The sequence below is a fragment of the Anas acuta genome, chromosome 19 (assembly GCF_963932015.1).
Source record: "Anas acuta chromosome 19, bAnaAcu1.1, whole genome shotgun sequence".
NCBI classification, from domain to species: domain Eukaryota; kingdom Metazoa; phylum Chordata; class Aves; order Anseriformes; family Anatidae; genus Anas; species Anas acuta.
Window position 1 is genome coordinate 6,301,427 of NC_088997.1, and position 16,822 is coordinate 6,318,248.

The 16,822-nt window shown below is 61.8% G+C and overlaps 1 protein-coding gene across 1 annotated transcript in view; it reads left to right on the forward strand.

Annotated features, from left to right (window-relative positions):
* Positions 1 to 22: 22 nt before the first annotated feature.
* TMEM132E (transmembrane protein 132E) overlaps positions 23 to 16,822 on the forward strand; it is a 21,525-nt gene continuing 4,725 nt past the window's right edge. Inside the window, exons 1-5 of the mRNA XM_068656376.1 lie at positions 23 to 1,207; positions 10,422 to 11,334; positions 12,103 to 12,243; positions 13,618 to 13,810; positions 14,125 to 14,268. Of these exons, the coding sequence (XP_068512477.1) occupies positions 1,144 to 1,207; positions 10,422 to 11,334; positions 12,103 to 12,243; positions 13,618 to 13,810; positions 14,125 to 14,268 (1,455 nt within the window). The 5' untranslated portion in view covers positions 23 to 1,143. The remainder of the gene's footprint in view (positions 1,208 to 10,421; positions 11,335 to 12,102; positions 12,244 to 13,617; positions 13,811 to 14,124; positions 14,269 to 16,822) is intronic.

The window sequence follows — 16,822 nt, forward strand, 5'->3', positions numbered from 1 at the left end:
CCCTGCCGCCCTCCCCGCTCTGACCCCCCCCCGGAGCCCGATGCGGCTCCGACCGGGCGAGCGGCCACGGGAGCGCCCAGCAGCGGGCCCCCCCCCCCGGCACCGGGGGGGTCCAGAGACAGGGGGGGGGGCGGGGGGGGGGGCCGAGGAGCAGAGCCCCCCCCCATTCCCACCCTCCTCCCGCCCCCCCTTTTCGCTTTTATTTACCAACAGCGGCGGGGCACCCCCCCCTCTTTAAACCCGGGGGGGGGGCGGAGGGAGGCGGGGACCCCCCCTCGTTGCCGTGCTCATGGCCGGGTCCCCCCGCTTCCAGCCCTCACGGGGGGGCAGCGGCTGAGCCCCTGCCCTCCCCCCCCCCCTCCAGGCTCCGCTCCCCCCAAACTTTGCCTTCGGATGCGGGGACTCCGCCGAGCTGCTCCTGATTAATTGCATCTGCCTCGGATTAATTATTCACCCTCCTGCTGCTTTTTTTTTTTTTTTTCCTGTTATCGTCGTTTTTTATTATTTTTTATTTTTATTTTTTCCTCTTTCATTCCGATTTTTTTGGGGGAAAAAAAAGCCGCTTGGAGACGATATAAAGATTTTTTTATTATTATTATTGTGCAGGGAGAGAGACGGGGGGGGCCGGCGACTTGCTAGCCCTGCAGCATCATCCTTCATCGGCGCAGCTTTTATTCTATTATTTTATTTTTTTTTATTCCTTGGGGGGGGGGGGCACACGTGCTCTTCTCTCCCCCCCCCCCTGGATCCCGAGGAGGAGGAAGAGGAGGAGGAGGAGGAAGAGGAGGAGGGGGGGGGACCCACCCCGGCTCGGCGCGCCCCCGCTCGCCCTGCAGGCACCGGGGGGGTTGCGGCAGGATTGGGGTGCTGTGCCCTGGGAGCTGGGGGGGCACCGAGCCCCCCTAACCCCAACCTGGTGTCCCCCCCCCCCCCCAAATTCCCCCGTTGGCTGCTGCCGCCGGCTCGCACGTGGTTGGATTTAGGGGATTTCTGCGGGTATCTATATATTATTTTTTTTGGTGCCTGCTTGGATTTTATTTATTTCACATTTTTTTTGCCACGGGGGGGTGGGGTGGGCTCGGGGCCTGGCTGCTCCTGCCGCTGCCCCCCCCTTCCCACCCCCCCCTAACCCCACATTTCGCTATGGGGTCCCCAAAGAAGATGCCCCCGGGGCTGGCCGCCCTGCTCTGCTGCCTGCTGCTCCCCGGTAAGTGCCGTGGGGGGGGACACGGGACGGGAACCTGCTTTGTGGCCTGGGGGGGCTCCCCCAAACCCTGCCTCTCTCTGCCTTAAAACCCCCCCGCAGCCGCTGCCTCCCCTCTCCCTCTGCGCCCCCCCCCCCAAGATGAAATGGGTGAAGATCGGAGTTTTTTCCTGCTTTAATTAAACGACAGCTTCACCGGGCTGTTTGCTTGGGTGGGGAGAAGGGGGGTCGCCCCCCCCTTTTATCCCCAAAGCCCCCCCCTTTTTCCCCAAAGCCCCCCTGCCCTGGCCCCCCCCAACGCTTTCTCCTCCTCGTGGGCATCGCTTTGGGTTGGGGTGCGGGCGGGTGGGGGGCACAGCCTCTCCCCCTGCTTCTTCCTCACCCCTTTCCCCACCCTAAAAAAAAAAAATAAGGATTTAGGGTCGGGGGGGGGGGTCCCAGCCGGTGCTGCTGCCCCCTCCCAGCCTGAGGCCTGGGCAGGGGGGGCCCCGCTGCCTGCGCTCACTTTCCCTGAGTTGCATTTCAATCGCTGCTGTCACCCTGCCCGCGACATCCCAGCCCTGGGGATGGTGGCACCTGCTGCAGGGGGCTTTTTTTTTTTGAGGGGGGGGCTTTTTTGGGGTAAAAGCGACCCCTGCCAATGCACCTTCTGTGGTGCCTTTCCCCGGTGGTTGCGCAGAAAGCGGGGGGCTGCTGGTGTCTGGGGGTGCCGTGTGTACCCCTCGTCCAGCTGGGGCTTTTGGGGTGCCCCCAGGGGTTGGGGCTGTGCCACCAGAGCCGGGGGGGGGGTCTCAGGACCACGTCCCAGCACCCCATGGATGAGGAGCTTGGGGGGGGGCTTGGGCAGGGCTCCCGAGCATCTGCAGCCCCCCGAGGCTCTCGGAGGAGCTTGGGGAGAGCTGTTTACCCCCTGCAGAAAAATAATAATAATTAAAAAAAAATAAATTATATATAAAAAGGGGGGGGTGCTGAGAGCGCTGCAGGGGGCAGCCAGGGTTTATTTTTCCCCTGACCCCCCCCGGCTCCCCCCAGAGCAGCAGGAGCAGGGATGCTCCCGGTGCAGCACCCGCAGCACGGCGCTGCCTCGCTGGGCACCGCAACTTCACCCAGGGGCTGGGGGTGCTGGGACCCCCCTGTGTCCCCCCCCCAAAGGGACCCCAGGAGCAGGTGCGGACCCACGGTGCTTCCCCGGGCACTGGCTTTTTTGGGACCAACAGGTAACGGGGTTGGCAGCCGGCGGGGGAAATGTGCTCATCCTCCTTCCCTCCTTCCTTCCTTCCCTGCCTTGATTTTGCCTTTAGGATCTGCGGGCGGCTGGCTCGGCGTTTCCCCGTGGGGGGGGGAAAAACCACGGCAGGCATCTGCCAGCCCCACTGGGGGATAAATGCTCAGAGACATCGGGGGAAATTTCCCGGCTTCGCCAGGGTTTTGGGGCACGGGGCTGGATGCGGCCCCTGCTTCCCCATCCCCTCCTGGGGGGGTTTATTTGGAGCCCCCCCTCATCTAGGAGCAGGCAGCGGGGTGGGTCAGGCTTTGGGTTTATGGCAGGGCAGGGTTTGAGCCCCTGGGCTGGGGGATGCGATGGGTTGGGGGGTCCCCAGCAGGAGGAGGGGTGCCTGGTGCTGTGGTGGGGGGGCCGGAGCCGGGCTGGTGGCAGGGAGTGCTGGGGCTGGCACGGGGCTGCTGCCAATGGGGCTGGCTTTATAGGACCCCCAGAACCCACTCCCCACTCTCCATCCCTCCTACCCACCTGGCCTCACCCAGCCCGTTAAGGGATGGGGCGGATTTCCCAGCCCCAGCACCCCAAAATCAGACCCCCCCCCCCATGCACCGGTGGGTGAGGGTGGCCCCAGGGGCCACCGTGACCCTTGCAATGCGCCTGCCATGGGTTTGGGGATGGTTTTGGGATGTGAGTTGTCCTCGCCAGCCCCTTTGGCCTTTTCTGGACAGCTGAAGGTCTCGGAGGGAGCCACAAAAAGCGGCCAAAAGCTCCAAATTTCCTCGGCCTTCCTTAGGAATCGCTCCGGCTGCCTGCTGGGCTCAGCCTCTGGCTGCGCGGCGCCCTTTTCTGCCACCCGAGGATGCTTTTTTCCCTGTTTCCTTTTTAATTTCTTTCTTTTTCTTCTTAATACCAACCCTCGGCAGCAGCTTCACCCCGCTTTGTGCTTCTCTGCGGCTCCGGGAGCCCCCCCGGGAGCCCCCACTTGGCTGCGACCCCACACCAGCTGCTGGCAGAGAGGGGATTTTGGCATCCCCGAACCCCCGGGCTGGGGTGGCCCCGGGGCTGTGCGAGGGTTTTCCGGAGGGACGGAGCTCGGGTGCTGGGCACGGCGGAGCTGCAGAGCTGGAAGAGCCCTTTTGGGATGTGGTACAGTGGGGGTTCACCCATCGGTTTGTTTGGGTGGGTTTGGGGTCAGCCCCTGTGTCCTCCCCCTGCTGCTCGCTGAGCCTCGGCCCCGCTGCCTGCCTCAGTTTCCCCTCCCGTGGAGGCGGAGATGTGGGGTTATTCGGTGTCCCCGTGCAAGGCAGGCCTGGCTTTCCAGCTGGCGTAGTGCTGCTTGGTTGCTCTCCTGAGGAGTGTGGGATAAAAATAAAGGGGGACCCCACAGCCGTGCCGTGGAGGGGCACTAACCGGAGCAAAGGGGTCCCCACACGGTGCTGCTGTCACCTCTGGGGCCACCAGGGCCGGCTCCCCCATGCCTCCACCCCACTGGGGATGGGGCTGGGACCATATCCCTCTCCCTACATCTCCCCCCCTTAATTCCCAGTGGGACCGAGCTCCGTGTGTAGGGCTGGGGTTGTAGGATCACCAGGGGAGCTCCAGCCAGCGCACCCCAACCCCAGCGGGGTGCGGATCACCTCCCGGCCCCATTTCGGCTCCGAGCATCCCCTGCCTTGGGGATTTTTCAGGCCAGCAGGTGGAGATGTGCCATAACTCGCTGCTGGAATGGGGAAAACGCACCCGGCGTTTGCTCATTTACCAGGTCCCGGGTGCGAGGCTGGGGCTCAGGGGCTCAGCACCCCCAGCACCAGCCCCAAGCAGATGGGGGCCGGCAGCACCTCGCCCTCCTGGTGGGGCACAGGGCAGGACGAGGCCCCCAAACCGGGCTGAACCAGGCAGGAAGGGGTCACACGAGGGCACCCCGGAGCCAAAATTCTGTCTTCCAGCTCCGGGGTGCCCTTAGGTGACCCCAGCTCTTCCCTGCTGCCTTTTCTTCCCCTCGGGTTCCTAATGGGGTTTAGACCCTATTAGGGGTGGGGTTGCTGCCTGCTGGTTCGGCAGCCCAGCAACAAGTTGATCCTTTTCAGGTTTGTCCCTGGGTGCTCGGAGAGGTGCCTCGAAACCCTCAGCTGGGGCTGTGTGTGCAGGATGAGCAGGAGCCGGCACAAAAATTGCCCCAGAATTTTGGGACCAGGCTCCCCCTGCTGCACCACCCAGGGAAACTGAGGCAGGGCACCAGGTAGATGAAACCCCACAGCGGGACGTTGCACAGCGATGCTGCTTAATTCACCCCACCGTGGCCAGCTGCTGTGGTCCCTCCTTTCTAAACCTGTTTCCTAAAAAAAAATAATAAATCAAAAAAAGGAAGGAAAGGCAAAAACCAACCCAACCCCAGCAGAGCATCCCCTGATGTTGTGCGGGCGCAGCCACCCGCCTGTCCCCATCCATCACATGGCTTCTGGCGGTAGGGAGGAGGCAGGAAAAAAAAAATCCTGGGAAAAGCAGAGATTTAAAGGGCAAAGGAAGGGGTTCTTGCATGGCGTTACCCAATTTTTGGCTCTTTGCAGCCCAAAAGCGGTGGCTGGAGGAATCGGTGCGTTCCCCTCCCGTGCGGCGCTCGTCGCCGAGCGAGCATCCCATCCATCTGGAAAAGGTCACTCTGGCTAATCTAATCAGCGTCTTTTATTATTAAATACAGGGCTCAGCTAACGAGCTGCCCCCCCCGGGAGGGAGGAGGGGGCTCTGTGGTGCCGGGGCCGTGCTGCCTTTGGGGTGGGTTTTGCTCGCGGGGAGGTTGTGGGATGGCGGTGAGGGGACCGGTGCGTAACGGGGCAGGTCCTGGTGCTCCTCGCCGTCGGTAGAGGTGCTCTGAGCTCAGGGTTTCCCCTCAATTTGGGAGAAATTGGCTTGTGCAATATTTGCCATCACGGATTTTTCAATAGCTCTGCTGAAAGCCCGGGGTCTCGGGTGCTTTGTGTTCCAGCCCTGCAAGGGTTACGGGGGCAGGTTGTGCTCTCCTTGCGGGGCTGACAAAAGTTGTTCTGCTTTTGGGGCTTTCCCTCTGCTCTTGGGGTGTTTCTTATCGATGCTGGACCCCATCCTGGCTCCTTCACGGCTCATTTTGTGCCTCTTGCTGCATCCTGCTCCGGCTCAGCACTGCCCTGCACAGGGGAGAAGGAATCGGCGCCGCATCAGCCCAAAACGTGTCCCTTGGCACAATGGGGTCGGACAGAGATGGGACAGGGGCTGTGAGCAGGACAGGTGGCTTTAGGGGGCTCACTGCCACCCCACACCGATGCTGTCTCAATCCCGGGCTCAGCAGCTGCTGGGTTTATCCATGGCACCCCCCCGCTGTGCTGCGTTTTGGAGCCCCAGGGGTGTTCCCGTGGACATTCATGCTCGGGCAATTCCTCGTCCTTTTTATTTTTCCTTTTTTTTTTCCTCACCTTTTAATTCATTTCTTCATTTTTCTTCCTCCTCCGCAAAGGCCCTCTCCTCCCCGGCCCCTGGCCTGTCCCCTGACGTGATTTGTGGAAATTGCTCTAAAGTAGCTGCCGCGTAAAAGCCTCGCCTGCTCCGGGAATTTATGGCAGGCTGCGCCTGAGCGCGGCACATCCCATTTAGCCCGTATTTATTTATTCCTTTAGGTTCCTTCTCCCCCCTCCCTTCCCTTTTAATAATTTCCTGGGGGAAACGCAGGGCTCAGCACTGCAGCCTGGGGTGCCCGGCGTGTGTTTTTCCAGCATTTTTTGGGGGGTTGCTTTTCCCCAGGGGTGCTGGGCTGTCACCCAGGGGTGCTGCTGTTGCCCAGGGGGTTGCTGCACCCCAGCAGCCGCCACCATGCTCTTGTTGGAGGCTGGTGGTTGGAAGAGGTGTCCCCAGGTGGGATTTGGGAGGAGGATTTCTATGGATACCCCCAGACACAGACATCCCTCTCCTTTTCCTCTGGGACCTGAAGGAAGGGAGAGTCGTCAGCACAACCCTGTATTAGACAGCGGAGAATCCACCCTGAGCAGCAATACTGCCCCTAGTGAGACTCGATCCTCTCTTCCCAACCACCACCCACCTGATTCCGACCCCAGGCTGCTTTTGGGAAGCCCCAACCCCACCAACCTCCCAGGACGAGCACCGGGGTCCCTCTCGCTGTGGTGCCTCCCGGCCCCACCGCCTCCGTGGGGCAGCGCCGGGGGCTGCGGGTGGCCCAGGAGCTTCACGGCCCCCCCGTCGCAGCACCCCCTCGGCCGTCTCACCGCCGTGAGCCGGGGGGAGGTGCCGGTACATTTGTAACAATTATTCACTTAATTGAGTTCCAATTAGCCAGGGCTGGAGATGGAGGCTCGCACCGCGTCGGCGGGCGCGGGGAGCTTGTTGTCTTTCATGTCGCCGCAAACAATTTCCAAGGCTCCGGCTGATGGGAAGCGTTTCCAGGCTTCCCACGAGGGCCGGGTTTCCCGATTCGGCTCGGGTTGTGCTGCGGGGGGGGGTTCCCCAGGCTGCATCGAGGCACAGAGCACCGGGGGGGGCTCCCCCTGCCATGCCCAAAGCTCCCCGTGCCGGGGATGCGCCCGGGTTTGGCACCACTGGGGATGAAGGTTTGAGTTTTGGGTGGAGGTGGAGACCTCCATTCCCCTTTTTTATAGGGTTTTATGCTGTTTGGGGGTCAGCCCCAAATTGGATGGAGGTATAAGGTGGTGGGGGTCAGTGCCTGGGGGTGGGTTTGGACATGGGGAGGTGGGCGTGAGCCTGACCCCTGCCCAGGTCCCCCTTTGGCTGGAGCATCCCGGTGTTGGGACACCCAGATTTGGGGCAGCCCCAGTGTGTGGTGCTTGTGTCCCCAGTTTGCAGTTGACCCTAATGGCTGTGGGGGTGAAGTATGGACCCGGGGGGGCTCATGCTGTAAGTTTTGGGGCTCCAAATCTTTAACTGGGGTGCTCGGGGGCAGCGGGGTGGTTTCACGCTGCCTTGAAACGAAGTCACAGCTGGGACATCTGCGGGTGGCTTCATGGTGGGAGCACCCCGGGAGGCTCGGTGGGGTGCTGGAGATGAAGGCTGTGCCCTGGGGGCTGCCCTTTTTGGGGTCTCAGGGCGCATCCCACTCCTCTTTGACCACTGCTTAAACCCTGGAGCCTTTTTGTCCCCGAGGGTCACCAGGGAGTGCCGGAACTCCTCCGGAGAAGCACCAGCAGAGTGCAGCCTGCCCTGAGTGGGGGAGCTGGGGCACAGCCCCCACCTCCCTCCCCCAGTCTTATTTTCCTGTGTTTTTCTCTCTGTTTTTCCCCTGCTAAGTGGGGATATATGTGCTGGGAGCCCCCTGCTGCAGCCCGGGGGATAAGCCGGGATCAGGATCCCCCCCGGAGCGTGCCTAAAGCGATCCCTATGGCAGACAGCTGGGGCTGGGGCTAAGCCGGAGCTCAGCGCTGGGTATCGGGGCTGGGCGAGAGGAGGAGGAGGAGGAGGAGGCTCTTCAGCCTCAGGGCAGTGGGGATGGAGCTGGGTTTGAGGAACACTCCCCATGAGCCCCATTTGCTGGGGATTTGGGGTGAGAATGAAGGCAAGCAAGCCATAACCCCCCACTAGCCATAACCACGGCGGGTCTGTCTGTCCGACCCCAAGCAGGGAGGACAGAGCGGGGTTGCCCCTTGGGGATGGGATTATTTCACTGCCAGAGACCCCCAGAAGCATCAACCCCCTCGGCTGGGGGGGGTCTCCTGACTGTAGGGCGGTGGGGTGGGTGCTGCCACGTCCCACGCCACTGTCCCCACGTGCCCTCGTGGCCATCCCCGGGTCCATCTGGCTGCGGCGACGTGGGGCGCATCTGGCCGGGCAGATGTGGCTGCCGGGGGGGTCACTGCGTGTTCCCACCTCCCTCTCTGCCCCCTTTCTCCCCGCCGTGGGTCAGAGCCCACCCTGGAGAGGGAGAGTGCGGGTCCCATCCTGCTGTGGTGCTGCGCAGGGGGGGGATTTTAGCCAAAGGAGGGGGGGTCTGGGCAGCCCCCAGGCTGGTTGGGTGCAGAAATCTGCTTTTTGCTCGTGGTGCTGAGCCGTGAGGGTGGAAGGACCATATGGTCCCCTCTGCGCCAGCCTAAGAAACCCGGCAATGCGGGTCAGGCGCCGCAAATCCCGTTAACCGGCAGCCGGGGCTTAACCCTTGTGTCCCCCCAAACCCAGCTGGAGGTGGGGGTGCCAAAGCTGCTGCCCCCCCAGGGCAGGGGCTGGGCACAGCCCAGGGTCTCCTGAGCTGTAGGGTTTTCCTTCCTTCCACCCTTCTCTCCATCAGTTCTCCTTTCTGCTGCCCCAAATCCTTCTCTGCTGCCACCCCATGGCACGGGGCAGGGGTCAGAGCGTGGTGCTGGGCTCTGTGTGTGGTGCCAGGGCTCGGTGCCACCCCAATTGTCCCCCTCAGCATCGCCTGATGGTGCCCCTCGGTGCTGCCAGGAGCAGGTCTTTGGGTGGATTTCTGTGCGAAATGATCTAATCCTTCCCCAAACACCGGATTTTTTTAAGGAACGAAAACGACAATGAACAAAATTTGCACTGTTTCAGTGATTCAGTGTTTAACTTGAGCTTTTTTTTTTTCCCTGGCTTCCAGTGCCTCATTTGCTCTCGTGGGTATTTCATCCAACGTAGCTCTGACTTGGGGATTGTTTCTCAACTCTGCTTTCCAGCGAATAATCTCATGCCTTGGAAAAAAAAAATCCCTCTTGTTGAAACTCCTGGGAAAACACCAGGAATGGCAGGAGCAGCCCTGGCTGCGTGGCCCAGGACCGTGCCACAACCAGGGCGGTGGCATCACTGACAGTGCCACCACGTCCCCAGCACCTGCCTGGCCCCGGGGACAAGCAGCAGCTGTGGATGCCATCGGTACCTGTATCGAGCGCTAATCCTTTTAGGAGCCTTCCTAAACCTTTTACGCCCCAAAACCCCACTGCAATGAGGTCCTGGGTGGGTTACGGGGTCTCGACTCTGCCCCAAGCCTGTATCTCCATGGGTCTGGCCACAGCGATGCTCCAGCTGGAGAAACCCCTGCTCCCATCCATTTGGAAGCATAAAATGAAAGGAAAGGGTGAGAGTTTTGGGGCAGCCCCCCCGGCACGCTTCTCTCCCTCATCGGAAGCACCCAGGCAGGTGCCGTGGCAGGGGCTGAGCCTTCACATCAGTGCCTCTCTCCATCACATCAGCTCCTCTCGCCGCCCATAATTTGGGTGCTGGCGGCTGCTGGGGCCGCTGGGGAGCGGCTGCAATCAGCGCCGGGCTGCGTGGCGGGGAGATGTGACGGGGGGGGGGCCCGGGTGTCCTGGGAATTGCTGGCAGCCGCGGATGTGAAGACCTTGAGATGTCTTCCAGGCTCCTGCAGGAGCGGCCGGGTGTGCGGGCTGGGGATGGGTTCTGCTGGGAGATTCTCTTCCTGCTTCCACCCAGCCCAACGAGCGGGGCACCGGGGCCAATTTGCCCCAGGTCACTTGGGAGGGTTGGTGGCAGTGGGACAAGCGTGTCCCCACATGGTGTGACCTTCTCGGCTCCCTCCTGGTCCCCCACAAGCCACCAGCATCGTCACTTTGCACTGGGCCGTGTCCATGGCTGGTACAATCGGGGCTCACCGGCTGGACCTGCTTGGTTAATGCTGGAGGAGCTCAGCACCCTTTGCGCCGTGCACCCGGGGGCTTGGCTGGGAGCTGGGGCTGCTTTGGGGGATGAGGAATTTGGGGCTAGTTTGGGGGAAGAGTTTGGGACTGGTTTGTGGGATGAGTTCATGGCACGTGTCCCTGTTTGCCGGATACCCCATCCCGTGCCAAGGGTGGGTTGGTGGGAGGCTGGAGCCCCCCCACCATTAATCACAGCGACCCCCGAGGTGCTGGGGGGTGCTCAGCAGGAAAAAAAACCATCCTGACCCCCCCTATTGAGATGTCTGGGGGCTGCAGCACCGCCTTGTCCTCGCCATGGGGGCTCTGGGGGGTGATGCCGTGCACTAACCCCATCTCTCCATCCTCTTCGCAGCCCACGCCAAGGGTCCAGCCCCCAGCCCTGAGCCCGCCGAGCCCCCCGGCGCCGTGATGCTGCCGGTGAGCTACCGCCTGTCCAACACCCGCCTGGCTTTCTTCCTCAAGGAGGTGGGGGCCAGCCCCCCGGGCAACAGCAGCGCCCTGCTGCAGCGCTCCGAGCCCTTCGTCGTCTTCCAGACCAAGGAGCTGCCGGTGCTCAACGTCACCCTGGGACCCTTCAGCACGGGGCTGGTGCTGCCCAAGGAGCACCTGCAGCCCTCCAGCACCCTGGAGGTCCCCGACCGCCTGACGGTCAACTGGAAAGTGCGCGCCTTCATCATCCAACCCCGCCTGGTGGCCAGCCAGCCCGTGGTCCAAGTGCTCTTCTACGTGGCCGGCCGGGATTGGGACGACTTCGACGTGACCGACCGGCTGCCCTGCGTGCGGCTCCACGCTTTCCGTGACGCCCGCGAGATCAAGAGCTCGTGCCGGCTGCGGGGCAGCCTGGCCACCTGCCTGGTGCAGGCGGAGCTGCCCCGTGCTTGGTTTGGCCCCGGCGCCGTGCCCCTGGGCAGGAGGAAGAGCCCCGAGAGCGTGGAGGTGCCGGGGGAGAGCCAGCAAGCCGAGCTCTACTACACCCTGCACGCCCCTGACGGGGCCGGCCAGTGCCTTGGGGACACCTTATCGGCAGCGTCCCCTCGCCGGGGGGGTGCCGGGGGGGCCAGGACCGAGGGTCCCACGCAGCACCCGCTGCTGCGCATCGGCAGCGTCAGCCTCCTGCAGGCGCCCCCCGCGCAGCCCATGCAGGAGCACCGGCTGGACGGCAACGTCTTCATCCGGCTGCCCGACAAGCCGCTGAAACCCGGCGAGGTGCTGAGCATCCTCCTCTACCTGATGTCCAACTCCACGGTGGAGCATTTCACCCTCAGGTAGGGGCCCGACCCCGGGATCGGCCCCAAAAGCGGTGCCGTTTTGTAAGGGAGGTTTGGTTCGGGTTGGGGTGGGGTGGAGGAAGGGGATGGGGAGGGTGCTTATGGGGTTTTGAAGCGTTTTGGGGTTTTGTTGTTCTGGGGTTGGGGCCGTGCCAGCAGCAGTGGGGTTTGCTCGCTGACACCTTGGGGATGAGATGCAACCTGGTTGTGGGGTCAGCAGGGGCTCTCCATGTGCCCCCCTTATCCCAGAGCTGGGGCAGGAGGTGCTGAGCACACCAGGATGGGGAGGTGCTTGGGGGCATCCTTAGGGACGAGGGGGTGTGATGGGGACAGGCTCAGCCCCCCGCTGTCAGGGCTGCTGGCTGATGATCCCTATATCTAAAACTGTCCCCGTGGCAGGGCAGAGCTGGCGCTTCTTGGAAGGAAAATTGAAGCGTGGGGGGCACGCGGGGCAGCTGTTCCCAAATCTCATCTGTGGGAGTTGGTAGTGAACAGCAGCGAGCCCCTGGCACAGGGGGCACGGTGCTTGAGGCTCCCCTGTCCCTCACCTTGGGGCCAGGAGCCCAAATTCTTGCCGGAGGGGTGATGTGGGGGCAGCACCCCACGGCAAAGAGGGGCTGGGGTGGGCTCGACCTCGCCACAACGCCTCCACCACGGGTGATGTTTCCGAGAGCCGGGAGGAATTTGGGGCGCAAAATCCCCCTGCAGCCCCAGCAGGGCGGCTGGGGGGGGGTCGGATCCAGCCCTGAGCGTGGCTCCCCGCAGGGTGAAGGCCAAGAAAGGGGTCAACCTGCTCAGCACCAAGTCGAGGAGCGTGCAGTGGCTGGTGAGCTCGGAGCTGCTGACGGGCGGCAAGCACTCCACCGCCACCGTCGACGTGGCCAGGGCGGAGGGCGCTGGGCCCAGGTAAGGGACCCTAAAATCCCCCCCTCCCCCAACCCCAGGGCAGCACCCGAGGGGGGTGATTTGGGGAAATCTGTGGGTTTTGGTCCAGAGCTGGTCTTCGCCTGGTTGGCAGCGGTGCCCCGTGGGTGCTGGGGGGGTGCCAAGCGATGCGCTCCGAGGTCATCGGGGTGATTTTGCAGCTGCATCCCCGTCTGAGCTGGTAGCACCCAGTTGTTTCGGGAGCTGGTGGGTGCTTATAGGGGATTTTGAGGCTGAGTTGTGAAGCCACGGGGATCCTGCCGTTTTGGTGGAAGTATTTTAGTTATTGTAAAAGTTTTGACACCACGGGAGGCTGCAGCTCCTTGCTGGTTGTCCTGATCCCCGCTGAGAGTCCCTCTGGGGTGGAAGGGGAGCGCTCCCTGGGCACGGTCCCCTCTGGTCCTTAAGGTCACATCTCCATCACCTGGTGTCTTTGGGGTCAGGGAGGCAAAAGCTTGGAGCTGGGTTAGAGCGAGCTGATGCTCTCGGGCCATGCTGGAAAATGCCAAAAGCAACCAGAGCAGAGGAACATCGGAGCTCGCAGTTGACATCAGGGTGTCCCCATGGCCACCAAGGCACGTCCCCATGGCCACCAGCTGCCTTGTCCCCTGCTCGGACACCCTGTGCCCACCCTGGTGCCACCCCAGAGCCAGGCGCAGGCTGGTGGGGGGGCACCCAGCTCCCCTCCCCTTCCCCTGCCCCCTCCCTGCCTCTGCCGCCGACTCAAATCAGCCTTGAAAGGTTAGAGACGGGAGATGAATTTAAAGTGATTACAATCACCTTTTAGACAAACAACTCGATCAAATATTAACGTAATGGAAATGATGAATGACTCAACGCCGCGGCGCCCTCCGGGCCCTGCGAACATGAGCGGTTTGCCTCGGGGGTGGCGAGGATCAGAGGGGACCCTGGAACTTTGGGGTGATATTGGCCAATTTGGGTTGTTTTGCGCCCCAGCAGCTGCCCCCGGAGTCGTGCCCCAGATCTGGGCAGCCAGAACGGAGCCCAGGAGGTGAGGACAGAGCCTGTGTGGCCATTTGCTGTCCCCTCATCCATGTTCCCGTCCCATGGTTAGTGATGCTGCTCAGGTCCAGCACAGAGTGTTGATATAGCACCCAAGGGAGCAGGCTGAGGCTTTTCTCCCACTGGGAATAAGCAGAAAAAAAATCAAATTCTCTTCCATTTGCGTGGGTTTCCCTCGGAGCAGCCCCCCGGCTGTGTTTGGGCTGAGCACCGTGGTGGTGACCATCCCCGAAGGGACCCTCTGGAGATGCTCTGCATGGCTGGATGGGACCACCCATTGCTGGTCCCCCGGGGCACCCAGCTCACTGTATCCTCCCTCCTGCCCCCCACCAGGGACGGGGACACCTCCTCCGAGGTCATGCAGCTGGATTTTGAGATGGAGAACTTCACCAGCCAGTCGGTGACGCGCCGCATCATGTGGCACATCGACTACCGGGGCCGCAACCCCCCGCCCGACCTGGAGAAGGTGGTGACGGAGCTGACGGTCATCCAGAGGGACATTCGGGCCATCGTGCCCCTGGCCATGGTGAGCGGGGTGTGATGTTCCTCCAGCCGTCCTGCTTAGCTCCTCTGGTTTGGTGTTGGGGATGGTTTGGTGTCCCCCGAGGGATCTGTGCGCAGGGATGGGTGGCGATGTGTTCCCCTGTGCTCCTGGCTCTCCCACCAGCCCACCTGCCCCAAATCCCACCCCTGCAGCACCTATCCGCCCATAAATCCCACCCCAGCTCTTCCCCAGGGCTGCCGTAAGAGGGGGACCAGGCAGGATCTGGCCCTGGGGTTTGGTGCAGGACAGCGAGCCGCCCCGTTACAGGACGGTCCCCTTTGCGCCCCCGTCCCCAGGACACGGAGATCATCAACACGGCCATCCTGACGGGCCGCACCGTGGCCATCCCCGTCAAGGTCATCGCCATCGAGCTGAGCGGCATCATCGTGGACGTCTCGGCCATGGTGGAGTGCAAGTCCAACAACGAAGACATCATCAAGGTGGGTGCGGGCGGTGAGGGATAACCCCACACAGGGGCACACGTTGAGCCTCTCCCGGGGTTTCAGTCCCCGTGTGTCTCTCCCTGGCCCTATGGGGTGAAGGACGGGGCCTTTTGTCACCACAGGAGGCCACGGGTTGCTCTGGTGCCGCAGACAGCAGCAATAACTAAGGGTTATCGCGGCACTTAGTGCCCAGAGGTAAAATATTGTCCCCTGGCAGTGCAAGCCGCACGTTTCCATCAGCGGCTTCACCTGCACCACCAGGCGATGTTCATCTCCTGGGGCCGGGGTCTGGTCCTGGAGAGGCAGGAGGGGGCCAAGGGAGGGATTGGGGACGATGGGGGACAGCGGGAGGGATGGGGAGAGGAGCAAGATGGGCGGCGTGGGAGAGGGGCTGGGCTGTGGGTGCAGAGCATGGCGACAGCCCCCTGCTCCCCCCAGCTGACGAGGCAGCCTCCGTCCTCGAATCCAGCTACGGCTGTGCATTTTCCATCGCCGTAGCCATTCATCCTTGTACATTTTTCTATCACTGTACGTATCCATCTCTCCGCCCGCCTGCATTATTCTATCCCCATACTCATCCATCCGTCCATCCGTCCCCCCCAGACACCTCCCCTTCTCCCAGCAGGGCAGGGGGTGATGGGCAGAGCCCTGGCTGGGCTGGGACCTGCTCTCTTCTGGGGTCCCCTGAGAGCCAGCAGCCCCGCGGGTAGGTGACAGCCGGTGTCACCGACTGTTTACCCAAGTTCTCGAACAAAACCCCAATCCGTGCGATTTACCGTGCCGGCTCTAATTTATGGAGACCGGTCCTCCGCAGCGTGATAAAACACTGGAGCAATAATACACTTCAGGATGGACTCCAAGACACTTAAACTGTTTAATGTGCTGTCTTTCCACTCGTAAATCTATTTACACGCTGTCCCCAGACCTGGGGGGGAGCAGACACACGCACGCGAGCGGGGATGAATAATGCATGGAGCAGCCCTCCAGCCCCGCTCGCTCGCCATCCGGAGCCCCGCGCAATTTCTTGCTGAGTTATTTTGTGTTTGTGCTAGGGCTTCGTTTCCGAGGGAGCTCTCGCTTCCCTGCTGAGATTGGGGAGTATGATTACGGTGCCAGGGCTATAAACCTGTTACATAAATCAAAGCTTACATGGTGGGATCCGCTATCTGTTACTGTAAATAATTTAGCGTCGGGGAGGAGCGGGGAAGGGATGCTTCTCCCCAGGCAGCGTGGCTCGCTGGGGGGTTGATCTTGCGTGGAGGGGAAACGTTGTGGACCTGGTGGATGTGGTAATGAAGGTGCCACCCCTGAAGGCTGGTGGGTGAGAGCTGTCACCCTGACCCCTGCATGAGGTGACACAGGGAAAATCCCCGCGCTCTGCCCGGAGAGAAGGAGCTGCCATCCAAGGCAGCATGGAAATAATCCCCAAAGCCTAGGGGAAAACACGTGCCGAGGGATGTGCAAGGAGAGGAGATGCCACCTCTGCCTCTGAGCCTTCCTTAGGAGCCCGCCCCTGCTTGAAGACCCTCCAGGAGCAAGTCATCTCATCGGGGCTTCAGCCCTGGGGACGCGGCCACCCCCAGGGACCCTGGCTGGCCCCCTCTTTCTGCTCCCGAGGGCCTTGGAGGTGAATTATCCCCTTTATCCCATGCTTGAGGCCATGCAGAAGTGGAGCCGGTGGCGTTTTGGCTCGGAGCCCAGGCAGACCTCAGCCTCTCGCTTCCCGACGCCTTGCTGCAAATCCGGGAAGTCTCTCCCAACAAGCGTGCGCTTCATTTAGAAGCTAATCTGCAGTCACTCCATCATCAGGACAGGCCCGATGTGCCGGTACTTTTTGTTGTTGAATCCCCCCCGGTCCCCAACCAACTGAACAGCGAGTGGCCCCCAGAACGAGGTGCTGGGGGGGATTTATTAGGCAAGGCAACGTGAGCAGCAGCCCATCATATTTATTGTGATAAATGGCACAATATCTAGTGCTGGAGGATTCGCCCAAGAGCTCATCTTTATTCAAACGCTGCCCTGCCAGAGCTGAGATTGTCTTTTCAGGCAGGCTGAGCCGGTACAAGAGCAAACCCTCCTGCATGGCCCTTCCCTCCTGCTGGCCACGGAGCAGACGCTTCCCCAGGAGCTCCAGGTGCAGCATCCCCCCCCATCCCCAGGGACCACGGGGCTGGGAAACACAAAGCTCCTGCAGCTGGATGGATGTACACACCCCAGGATATGGTGGGCAGGGAGGGATGCAGGGATGCTTCCTCCTGTGCTGGCAGCCAGCGTGCAGCATGGACTCAGTCCCTTATCAGCCATCAGAGAATCCACGTGGGAGAGCAGCTTGGTGGAATTTGGGTTTTCTGCACTGTTGAGGTGCTCAGTGCCACTGAGAAAGAATGATTGAGCTGCTGGCTGAGCAGAGATTTTTATTATTTTTTTTCCACCAGCAAACAATTCGGGTGCAGTTCCCAATGTTTTGGGGGCAGAGCTGGGTGCAGGGAATGCTGCAGACGTGAGGTGGGAGCCCCCAGCCCCGCTGCCCCCAGCCCTTGCTGGGCAGAGG